The sequence below is a fragment of the Leptonychotes weddellii genome, chromosome 8 (genome assembly GCF_054177405.1).
Source record: "Leptonychotes weddellii isolate Sample4059 chromosome 8, ASM5417740v2, whole genome shotgun sequence".
Taxonomy (NCBI): Eukaryota; Metazoa; Chordata; class Mammalia; order Carnivora; family Phocidae; genus Leptonychotes; species Leptonychotes weddellii.
Window position 1 is genome coordinate 100,586,110 of NC_138376.1, and position 13,011 is coordinate 100,599,120.

Sequence of the window (13,011 nt, forward strand, 5' to 3'; positions counted from 1 at the left end):
CCTGAGCTTATGGTGCCAAATGGCTAACTGGCTACAATCATCCAACGCAAGATCCCCATTCCTCTCACCTGGAGTATTCTTAACCAGTCTACCTGCTTCCTGTCTTGTCCTATCAATCATTCTCAAACATTGCACCGAGTAATTTTTTTAAAAAAGGTAATACTATGCACTTACATGCTTGTGTAAGTGTGCACACGTGTGCAACACACACACTTCAATAGCACTAGAATAAAAACCACATTCTTGGGGCGCCTGGGTGGCTCAGTTGGTTAAGCGACTGCCTTCGGCTCAGGTCATGATCCTGGAGTCCCGGAATCGAGTCCCGCATCGGGCTCCCTGCTCAGCGGGGAGTCTGCTTCTCCCTCTGACCCTCCTCCCTCTCATGCTCTCTGTCTCTCATTCTCTCTCTCGCAAATAAATAAAAAAAAAAAAAATTAAAAAAAAAAAAAACCACATTCTTCCTCATGGCCTGCAAGGCCTTGCATGACCTGCCCCCAGGCTACCTCTTCCCATCAATTACAAAGCTCTAACTAGTCTTCATTCTGTTCCTGGACTGTATCAAGCTCTCCCTCATCTTAGAACCTTCAGACCTGCTGCTCCTGCCACCTGGAATGCTTTATTTCCTGCTCTACTCATGACTAGCTCCTCCTCATCCTTCAAGTCTCAACCAAAATGGTTCTTCCCCAGATGGGCCTTCCTTCTCTCATGACCCAATCTCAGGTCCCTGCTTATTATATTCTCCATTTTCAGGAAATCACTGTCTCCCCCACTCTCAAATGCATCTTGGTTGTTCTCTTAAATGACTGCCTTGTGTCCTTTTTGGTTTGATTTTCCAATCTTGGAATCCCACTGTTTTTAAAAAGCTGTTCTAGACTGATTTTTATTTTAATGCTTCATCTTAGATAGCACATTCATTTTTAGGTTGCATGCAAGCACTGAAGATTTATTTTCATTTGTCAAAGCTTAAAGGAAGGAATATTTATGAATCTAAATTAGTCTGGTCTAACTTAAAAACTAAACAGGGGCAAGAAAATACAACACATGCCATCAACAGCAACAACAACAAAAAGGTATATTGATGGGGAGTGGTGGTGAAAATAAAGTTTAGTACCAGGTTATAGCCTCACTTTGCTTTGGGAGGGAAAAAGCCTGGAATCCCTAATCAAATAGTTCAGTGGCTGTCTGGTCATGTATTGGCACGAAAAGCCTTTATTTTTCACAATAACACAATAATCCTTTTGATGACTTGCCCATCTGATGAATTACAGTGTCCAAAACACAAAAGGAAAAATAATGGATCACTGTGCTATGCTTGTTGCTTTTACTTGTAAAAATCATTGTTATCAGATACAGACCTACTATAACCCTCTGCACTCACCACTCACACAAGATGGTGGGTTTCCTTGAGCAGTGTTTTATCTATGTCAAAACACAGTGGTTTACTGCTCTTTCTAAAGTCTAGAATTTGCAATATAAGAGTTATAAAGCCTCACAGTTTGAAACAAAGGCTGAGACAGACAGTACTCCAGCAACAGGAATGACTTGTCTCAGGGCATTAACCACACTGACTGCAGTTACACAGCACTTAAATAAATTCTCTGTGGTAAGGGGCAAGGCCTGTCAAATATTTCCATGAGTGGGCACATTTTTCACATTTACTTGAAAAAAGTGCTCAGTTGTTGATGAGCTGAAAGATACACTGACAGCTATCGTACATTAAAAATTCACTAAATTTAAATTACTACCTTTGGAAATGTGGACATTTATTTGAACCACAATTTATGACCCCCTTGCGTACCTGTCATCTCAAAATTAATGGGAGATTCTCCAGAATCAAGATTTAATCACTATATATACAAAATGCCCACCAACAAATCCCTGGATGTATCTGTGTGTCTGCCTGGACCTGTTTTCCAAATTTATTCTGGGAAAAATAGATCAAGGCTGAGAAGTGTCAATCTTTCATTAATAAGAGAGCATTTTTAGAATCAGACCTATAAACACAGAGAACTGATGGTCGCAGAGAAAAATGGGGCCAGGGATGGGCAAAATGGGCAAAGGGCAATGGGAGATACAGGCTTCCAGTTACAGAATGAAGAAGTCATGGTGATAAGAGATACAGAAGAGAAAATACAGTCAATGATACTGTAATCGTATTGTGTGGTGACGGATGGTAGCTTCATGTGTGGTGAACACAGCATTACACAGAAGCTGAATCACTGTTGTACACGTGAAGCTGATGTAGCACTGTTACATCAACTATACACAAAAACTCAAATTTTATTTATATATATGTACATATATATGTGTATATATATATATATATGAGTGCATTTTTATCTATTAGCATATCGGTTTCAGCTACTAGAAGTTGTTCTAGTTCATATTTCAGAAAAATGTCAGTAATAAGGAGCAACCAAGAAAGGTTTTCAGTGATCAATAGTAGTGAAACAAATTTTTAAATTTAATATTACTATTTTTGTATATGTTTTGAGATCAACCAAAAAATGTTGGAAAACTACTTCTGAGAGAAAGTCATCCACATCAATTACTTTCTTCCAGGAAGAAAGTAAAATGAAGTCTCTTATAAAGCATTGTAATATAAAATTAACTTTGGGTCCTTTACAGAAAACCTGCTATTAACCCAAAATAATATACATATATGAAGGGAAAGAACATCAATTTATTTCCATACATAAAATATATAAAACTACAATTATGTAGCTAATTCTAATAAAATAACATACGAAATTTATACATATCTCACCACCCCCACCCCCCGTCTTGGCTGAAGAACTAGTGATTACACTGTATTTCCTTTCCTTTTGTTAAAGCATTCCATTCCAACTAATCTTTGGAAGTTATGGATGGTTTCTCATATGCCAGAAAGTTTGGTAAGCTTCAGTAAGGGTTTTTAAACTCATAAAATTAGAACATTTTAAGTTCCTTTGAATAGAGGTTCTTATCATACCAAAACCCTTGGAATTCCACTTTTGCCATTAATTAACAAGTTCAAGAAATTAAGACACATAAAATACATCACAATTAAGTCAGATCAGTAACAGTATATCTGTCCAACCTCTTATCCACGAGAATTCTCAATATTTGCATACAATGACAGTACAAAGAAAATTTAGGCTCAGAATGACAGCTGTAAAACACTATAAAACTTTCCTTGTGAGTATAAGAAACACCATTTCATTTATGCAGAAAAAAATAGCTGTCCCTCTAGGATGTTTCTGAGGACCTCATTAACTATAATATATCAACCCTTTCTGATTCCACCAGATTAGAGAAAGATTAAAGGCATCTAAACCATCATAAATGTGTTTACCTCCATCTAGACTCCTGGAGACCCGTTTGCTAGAGGTACGCTCAAAGTGTGGCGCGGGCCTGTCAATGAGGGTGCTTGCCTGACGGGTCTGGGCTTGGGTGCGGCCGCTGTAGCGGAATTTGGACCCCAAGGTCAGGAACTTGGCCTTTGGTGGCTGCTCTGGAGACACAAGCCTGTAGAGAGAAACAAAGAACCGAAATAGGAGCCTTTATGAATTTTCTTTTTTTAAAAAAAACGTTGAAACTTTCTATTTTAATATCCCACTTTACTAAGATTACTCAATTTAAAGAGCAAAAGGCTGCCTAAAGTTTCCAATGAAAAAGAACATTATTTATAAACCCTCCTACATACAGAGCTTTAGGCGAGTGATAAGATGACTAAATCCACAGCCATGAATTCATGAATAATAGGTTTCCCTCAACCTGAGCAAAAGAGCAACTGTTCTCAGCGTATATCAAATGCTATTTATTTGTATTAGCTTAAATCATTTATATAAACACATATGTCTGAATTCTTGCTCCTCGCTATAAGCGCCAAGTGACAATCCATTACCATTAGTAATTCTCAATATTTATGTCTATTTCTCCTGGGAAAGAACTTCCAAATGCAGGACTCCACTGTGTCAAGTGACGCTTTCCCATGAGGAGACAGCATGCGGGAGACCGGTAGAGATGACTAACGTCCTCCCTGCCAGCACAGCTCCACCGCTCACACCCAGGGCTCACGATAAATGAAGGCCAACTTTCTTGATGGCAAATACTTTCAGACTTATGCAAAACTATGTTTTTAGTAAATAAAGCCAATCTTGTCTGGCATACAGCTGGAATTGTCTCACTTCCATTGTCTAATCACGAGTTGACAAAACGTCTTAACAAAAAAAGATAATCTTGGAGCTCGTATAGCATTTATTAAACAAGACGGCTTTAGTTGACAATTCCAGAATATGCACTTCATCAGAATGGTTCCTTTCATTCTCCAAGGAGTGATTTCTTATAGAGTTCGTTACCATTTCAAGTATTTTTAGTCCTTCAGCTCAGCTTTTTTTGTTCGTTTAGAAATCTTCTTCTGCTTAAAAGCAACAAAAACAGATTCTAGTGGAGGTAAAGCTACTGTGATAATAGAAGAGGCAATCCTCCATCAATTCTCAATGATATTAACCCAGAAAAACAATGTATTGGGATTAAACTGATGAAAGAAGAACCAATACTCTCTGGCCCTCTTGGTGGTAATCTATTCACGTAAGGTAGCAGACGACTTTCTTGAAAACTTCCATTATCTGCAAAAGATTTTCAAAGGAGACACAGAAGATGCTGCTGAGAAAATCTACTCTTATGATGGCCAGTGCCTCAAACTGTACTTTGGGAGAAGCTATATATTCTTAAATTAGAATTCTGGAATACGGGCGCCTGGGTGGCTCAGTTGGTTGGGCGGCTGCCGTCAGCCCAGGTCATGATCCTGGAGTCCCGGGATCGAGTCCCACATCGGGCTCCCTGCTCAGCAGGGAGTCTGCTTCTCCCTCTGACCCTCCCCCCTCTCATGTGCTTGCTCTCTCTCATTCTCTCTCTCTCAAATAAATAAAATCTTTAAAAAAAAAAAAAAAGAATTCTGGAATACTAGAAATTTAGGCCATAACAGAACTCTTATTTGTGCTCTGAATTATTTTTCTCAAACAGTTGAGGAAACTAAGGCACAGAAAGATTAACTTTCTCAGCATCCTGATGATAAATAAGAGGCATGGTGAGAAATGTGGTCATTTACCTTTCTCTCTCTCTTTCTCTCTCGTTAACTATGACAAGGTTTCCCTACCTAGCAACCAGTTAAAGAGGATCTAAGAATGCTCTGTAAGCAAGCAATGATCTACAGAAAAGAAAGAGTCACTGGCAGGCTCATCACTGCAATAAAAAAGAAATATTCATTCTTGGGGCACTTGGGTGGCTCAGTCAAGTGTCCGACTCTTGATTTTAGCTCAGCTCGTAATTTCAGGGTTGTGAGGTCGAACCCCACATCAGGCTCTACGCTGAGTGTGCAGTCTGCTTAAGAGTCTCTCTCCCTCTCCCCTTCCTAACCCTCTCTCTCTCTCTGTTGCCTCCCTTCAAAAAAAAAAAAAAAGAAATACTCATTCTTGAAAAACAAGTTAGCTAAATCACATGTATCTTTATCATCTATTCATGAAGTATACTCTATAGTTAATGGAAAATCAACCAGAGGAAAAAAGAAGTATTTCTAAAGAATACCTCAAAGGGAAAATACGCATTGGTGACCCCAAAAGAAACTACCCCATCCCCCAAAATTATTAAACTAAAGACAACAAGCATTAGCAAGGATGCAGAGAAATTGGGACTCTTGCACACCATTGGTGGGAATGCACAATGATGCAGAAGTTATGGAAAACAGTACGGAGGTTCCTCAAAACATTAAACACAGAATTACCACATGATCCAAAAAATCCCACTTCTGGATATTTATAAACAAAACAAAACAAAAAAACCCTTGGGGGGAAAAAAACCCTGAAATCGGGATCTTGAAGAGAAATTAGTAGCACTCCTATGTTCATTACAGCACTATTCGCAATAGTTAAGATGTGGAAACAACATAAACATTCACTGAGAGGAACGGATAAAGATGATGTGGTCTATGCGCAGGGCAGAATGCTATTCGGCCTTACAAGAAAAAGAATTCTGCAATACTTGACAACATGGATGGACCCTGAGGACATCATGCTGAGTGGAACGAGCCAGACACAGAAAGGTAGTGCATGATTCCACTTATATGAGGAAGCTAGAACAGTCAAATTCATAGACTCAAGCACTGGAATGGTGTACCAGGGGCTGGCAGGAGAGGGAAATGGGGGGTTATAAGTCACCGGGCATAAAGCTTCAGTGAAGATGAGTAAGCTCTAGAGATCTACTGCATGACACGCACCTACAGTCAACAATATGTCATACACATGACGTTTAAGAGGATAGATCTCATGTTTTCTGACCCAATAAAGTGTAATTATTCAAAAGCAAAAATAAGAGACAGGAAGTAAAGAGAAGAGTGAGGTTGGGGGTATCTGGCACCCATGTGTAGGGTCACCTCAGTTGACTGCATCTCTCAAAGGCCAGGTCCTCCTAAAATGATCAGCTTCACACGAGGATTTACTTACTGGTAGCTCTCATTTCCAGTTCTAGTAACTGCTCCCCACCCCCAGCAGTGACAACACCCCTTTAGGCCTAGGGGTGTTACCAAATCCTATTCATGAAACCCTACTCAAATTTAAAAAAAAAATTTAAACTAGAAACAGGATACCTGATTGTGGGAATTATGAAAAATCTTAAGGGACATATAGGTAAAGGGATAGATCTTTTTAAAGATTTAGCTTTCTTCTTCTTTTACAAAATTAATTGAATGCACAAAAAAAGAAAACTGAAACTTCAGTCTTCAGAAAACAATTTTAAACAAAATTAAGAAAACCTCCATTAGTGTTTTCTGACTTTCTGGTTATTAGTTTATCTTATATAACTTCACATGGATCTGTGCTAGGTCCCATATGTTATTATTATATGTTATTATTGAGCAGGTGCTCAATAAATACAGGCTGGACCACTAGAGAGAATCCCATGGTCACCTTTTCCTAGAGGGCACTTGAATTTAAGTAGCCAGAAAATCCAAAGACATGTCTACCTATCCATTTTTCAGAATCCTCTTTCTCACTATTACATAGTCACAGCATTGAAGAACAGCTTTTGAAATCTCTTATGCCGGGATTTTAGAGAAGGGGAGTTGGGCTATAAGTTCTAGAACTTCTAATACACAGCGAGAACTACTGCTGAATTTTCAGTCTTAATTTAGTAAACAAAACAATCCCGCTGCTAGAAAAAGCCCTTTGTAAAATGAAGTTCTTGGTTTTATTTTTGCCCCCCCGTTATGAAAGTGGGCTCTCATTTATATAGACTGGGATATGTAACCAGTTAAATATCTAAGTCCAGGTGAGGAGAGTTCTATACAACCATATTTCTTTAGTCTAATTTGTTTTTAAGGTAACAGACGATTGGTTGCCATTTAAATACATATCAGATTATCCACTTATGCATTTTGTAAAAGATATTTTAAAAATATAAATCCAAGAAATACAAGGCAAGTATTTTAAAGGCATATATCTATCTAACACAATGTAAGTTTAGGAAAGTCATTAACTAGAGGATTTTTATTTTATTTCAACTTGAGATAAAATACTTCCGTGTCCAAGTGGCACTGGTGTATACATACACAAAATATTAACTTACAGATTAATTTTCTGACAGCGAAGAAATCCTCAGTTAAGTTGCAACTAAACAGAAGCAAATACTAAAACAAAAATGGACTGAACACAGACATTTATTAGTTTTTTCTAAAAGAATATGTTTGGCAGCTTAAGTCAATGGTAATGCAAATAAATTTCCTACAAAAATGTAGGCTAAGCAGCAAAATGTTTCAAGATCACTGAACAATTATTTCATCTTGACATTACTTTTATTTACCAACCGAGACCCTACCATCATAAAAACAACATCAAAATCACTACAAGACCTCAATCATTTCTTCTGGGCATTTAAAAGCTATAAATAAGCACCTAATCATTCTAGAGTTTTAATGGTTCTGAGCAAGATGATCTAAGGACCAGCACAAAGGACATCAACTTTTACATATTTTGCTGCTTAAGAAGCACAGTAAGGATTTATAATGGGAGGATTTTTATAAAATTAATATTAATGTTTTTACCTATGGAAAGTAAAGGAATGTTTTAAGAAAAACCCACATTTCAGTTACTGAAGTCAATCAGACATTTAACAACAAAGCTGTGAAGCAGCAGATGAGACTAATTCACTTGCAATTACTCTGGATCGACAATGCCAAGTTTAAATGACCGTTTAATGCCAACCTACGGGAACCTCGTGTGAATCTTGTTTATACGCTGCTGCCACCACCGAAGCACATCCGCTGTGAATACGGTCAGGGAGTATAGCACAGCGGGTATGCAGCAGGCCCTGTGAGCTGCAGGGCCTGGCTCTGAACTCCATCTCCACCCGTGACTGTCTACAAAGCCACGGGCACGTCTCTTAACTTCTCTGTTCGCAGTTTTTCCAAGTGTAAAGTGAAGATTACAATGATGTTGTAAAGATTAAAAGAACTGATCCATGTACAGCACTTAGAAGGGTGACAGGCCCTACCAAACACTCAAAGAAGAATAACAGCTTTATTATTATGTTCTTGTTCCACTAATATTAGTCTGGCTGAGTGGCTATCAATCAATAGAAAGATCTGTGTCTTTAATGGCTTCAATCTGAAAGCCATTTTAATTTTCTGAAGAAATCCTTTGCATCTTTTGTGATAAAAACAGAACAAAATCCAGATGTGACTCAAAGCACTCTGCAGATGAATTATGAATGCCCTGCTTCAGATACACTGCTTCCTACCATTTGTAAGAAAAGCTATACAAGGTTTAAAGATCTAAAAATCCTTTTGTTAACCATTATCTCAAAAGTCTGCAGAAGCAAACTGGTCTACTTTTAAATTGGAGTCGTGGCATGTCAGCAAAAATGGAGCAACCTAAGGCTTTGAAGGGCTAACAGACATTTCAGAAACACTTGCTGGAAGAATCCCAGAGGAAGGACCACACAGAGGTGACCAGTGTGGGCTTTGGAATCACAGAGCCAGGTCCCCAGCTCTGCGCAGGCGCCTGGACCCTGTGCCCTCTACGGGCATCCAGCTCTGAGCCACTTGCTCAGTGGGGGTGAGCAATAAATGACACAGTGCAAGGTAAAGCAAGGGGTTATGTTTCTGACGACAATATACGCTCAACAAATGTAGCGCCTGTCATTTCTAAAATAATTATTGTTTCTATTATCATTACCTGACAGGAAAGCCTGCTATCTGTCCTGCCTTGATCTGTGGCATTTAACTCATAAATGTTATCTACTAGCTTTATTTGAGGCAGGCTCACGTTGTCTTGAGAAATGTGTCATGGCTTCCAAGAGAAATTACAAACTTTTCACAGATTTATATGCTCAGTGTAACTATGTCAGATGGATTCAAGTATATTTTAGGAGTTACATTTCTCTAAAATGAGTATATTAGAGCAGTCCTGAAAACAGATTATGTGTCAGTTTAACTTGAGTCACCTGTATCAGCTAATAATTCACCTTAAAAATAGCATACTGAGGTACCAGACTAAGAATAATGATGATACTGATGGTGATGAGAAACATTATTATATACCAGAAATAGTGATATATTTGTTTTGTGTGTTTTCTCACTTACTTTTCAAAGCAACCCTATAAGGTAGGTATTATTTTTACCATCACACGGATGACGAAAGTGTGACTCAGAAAGGTAATTTACCCACAGTCACACACCCAGTGTGTGGTGGGACAGGAGTAGCAAGCAAGAGTCCAAAGCAAAAAAGCTTCAAGATGGAGGATCCAGACACTTAGCTATATAGGCCACAGTATTATGAACTGAAGAAATAGGGAAAATGACCAGGTAAGGAGAGTAATGTAGAAATATGCCCTTGAAGACGAGGATAAAAGGAGATGGGACCCAAGCTGAATATAGCTAGAGGGTCTAAGGAGATCTTCTGGTTTTCTTATTTGTCTATTTTGATTTTTACAGGAGTAAGACATGGACATGTTTATTGGCCAAAGAAGGCAAAGGCACTCACTGGAGAGTACATAATGTACAAAGCATGATCCTACGTGAGGCATAAAATGAAGGATCAAAACTCCATAGGGAATGACTGTATTTTCCTTGAGACAGGATAGAGGGAAAGAATGAACAGAAAGAGGGGGGAATGCTACATAATTATGGGCAAAAGAAGGAAAACAGAGGGTATGTGAAACCAAGAATGCTCATGACCACAGCTTTTAGAATCCGTGACCCACGCAAAAGGGGCATCTGAGCAGAGAGGCCAGGTTCCTAGGGGCTCAGGAAGATCATGAGTATTGTAATGGGAAAGGTAGTAAAAGGTCTGACTGCCTGGTAGCTCTGAGGATCCAGCCGATATGGGAAATAACATATCTGTAACAGCACTAATCCAGAGTTGTGCGATTTGCTCTTACAAGGAATGAGTGTGTATACCAGGAGAGCTGTTGCTGAAGGCAGCGTCTGCAAGCACAGACGCAGAAGTGGTGAGGTCGAGACACGGGACTGACCCAGGACCAGCAGCCTGGCAGGCTGATGTGCACAAAGGGCACATGGTTGGATCATCCTGACAGAGCAGCAAAAGACAGACCCCCAGGGTTTGGGCTGGTTGGGCAAAGAAGTTAAACAGGAGGGAACTGGTAAGAACAACGAAATGAAGCCTGTGATGAATGATGGTGGCAAGAGGAATGACAGCCAGGTTTGAAGAGCGTGATGACAGTAGGAAAGGTAGCTGTAGTCTGGAGTTTGGGACCACTGTAGACACAGATCGGCTCTGAGTGAGGACAAGGCACAGCCAAGGAGATCTGGCAGGGAGGAGAGCAAAAACCGTAAAGTAGGGCGTGGCTGCATCTGTCCTCTCCACGACCACCTCTTAATCCGCACAGGTAACCAATAGCTGTTCTAATGAATTTTAAGCCGTTGCATTAAAATTACCTGTAGAGGGCGCCTGGGTGGCTCAGTTGGTTAAGCCTTTGGCTCAGGTCATGATCCCGGAGTCCTGGAATCAAGTCCCACATCGGGCTCCCGGCTCAGCGGGGAGCCTGCTTCTCCCTCTGACCCTCTCCCCTCTCATGCTGTTTCTGTCTCTCTCTCTTTCTCTCAAATAAATAAATAAATAAAATCTTAAAAAAAAAAAAATTACCTGTAGAAAGTATGATGTTCCACGCACACTTTCCATAGCCTTTTTGCTGCCCGATGGTTTAGCAGTTTGAATCCAATGGTGCTCTCAAATTGTTCGAGCTAGAATAAATCAATAAACTAAATCAGCATATTTCCTTAGAAGCTGATTAGAAGCTACTGAAAAACATGGATTCAGATCTTTCTGTAAGGAGTTAATTCTTCTCAAAAAAGGGAGACATTCGTATACCCAGTGTAATTACACAAAATGAATTTTTCGTAGACTGCAATACTAGTTTCTATGAAAAGCAAGTACAACTACGGACTCTAACCCATGTCCACTACAACTCATTCTACCACCCTCCTATTGATCTCTATCACTTAGCTGTTTCGACAACAACAAAATAACGGCCCCCCCAACTATGTGGCAGGCACTTACTACCTTTCCTTTTTGCTGAAGGGTATGGGTGGCTCTTGCTTTTTTATTTATTTATTTTTTAGCAACATGGAATTTCATGCAGGTTTATCATTAAGAACTCTGACCTTTTTTGCCAGGAAAGAATACAGAATAGTTCATTTTATTAAAATTCAATGGGAAAAATTCAGTTAGCGCACGGCCATAAAGAAGAACACTGACCAAAGCTGTTCAGATATGCCCAGGTGCACGTGACATTGCTTACCTCTGCTGGCCTAACTTTAATGTAGAAGTTACTGCGCTTATAGGAAATTTTCAAGATTTTCGGCCAAGCGAAACGATTGATTCTCAGTCTGTCTTTGTAAATGAGGAGCCCGTTAGCGCACACACCCAGCTTGATGTCCACGCCTTCCGAGTCCTGCCAAGCATAAGCCATTTGACCATGGTTAGAGCTGTCAAAGTTACATAAGTCAGGTAGCTCATTATCCCGCGCTCTCCTTAAACCATGACCAGGAACACCAACTTTACAGATTGGTATTAAATCTCAGTGACAGTACACAAGTGGACACAGAACACCTTAAATCTATTATCTTCCGGGATCAAATCTGATTTGTCAAAGAGGTGTAGCCACCTGTCCACAGGATACAATATTCTCCAAAAGGCATAACTTTTATGTTCCCAAGCCTGCCCGCAAGAGCTGATGGGAAAGAAGGGAAACAGAACTCAATGTAGACATTCTGAAGAGACGGGGTTTTCCTGGAGGCTATTCCAGCCCTTGGGGACAGTCTGTCAGCCCACCCTCAGGTGCGGTCAGCCATTTTACTTCAGGCAAATTTATTTCAGATGGACTATGCTAGCTAAGAGCTGTTAAATTTATGTCTCTATTCGGCAAAACACCAATCCCTCACAGAAAAGTTCTCTTGGAGGCCGAATGCTGAAATCTCTGAATTCTTCCGAGCCACTCCTCAATAACTCAGAGGGCTGACCTCCAGTCTGCATTATAGCATTGCTTTGGCTGGCATATTTCAACGGACTGCAGACTAATCTTGAATTTATTCAAATGGTTTTCGCTCCCAGCATTTTAACTTGGAATAGATGACAATCGAGAATAATCACAAGCCTGAACGATTTTTAAAAATCAAATAAATTTACAGATCAAAGTGAAATAGTGTCTCCTCACATTGCAAGTAATATTGAGGACACAATAGCACGACACTCAAAATACACAGGTCGTTGTCTAACTTTTAAGGGAAGAACTGGATCTCATTCAAGATACGTAAAATTGAAGATTATTATTCAGAGAGATCCACATTTTCAGAAATCATTTCCAACATGGCAGAAATTTTTTTTTTATTCTTATGTTAATCCCCATACATTACATCATTAGTTTTAGATGTAGTGTTCTGTGATTCATTGTTTGTGTATAACACCCAGTGCTCTATGCAGAATGTGCCCTCCTCAATACCCATCACCAGGCCAACCC

General features: G+C 39.5%; 1 protein-coding gene across 12 annotated transcripts in view; it reads right to left on the reverse strand.

The window, feature by feature from the left end:
- Positions 1 to 13,011, reverse strand: part of EPB41L2 (erythrocyte membrane protein band 4.1 like 2) — a 382,553-nt gene that overhangs the window by 43,630 nt on the left and 325,912 nt on the right. For all 12 annotated transcript variants that reach the window (XM_081829001.1, XM_081829000.1, XM_081829012.1 and 9 more), the window contains 3 exons: positions 11,794 to 11,946; positions 11,139 to 11,236; positions 3,335 to 3,507 (listed from right to left, as the gene is read on the reverse strand). In XM_081829001.1, the coding sequence (XP_081685127.1) occupies positions 3,335 to 3,507; positions 11,139 to 11,236; positions 11,794 to 11,946 (424 nt within the window). The remainder of the gene's footprint in view (positions 1 to 3,334; positions 3,508 to 11,138; positions 11,237 to 11,793; positions 11,947 to 13,011) is intronic.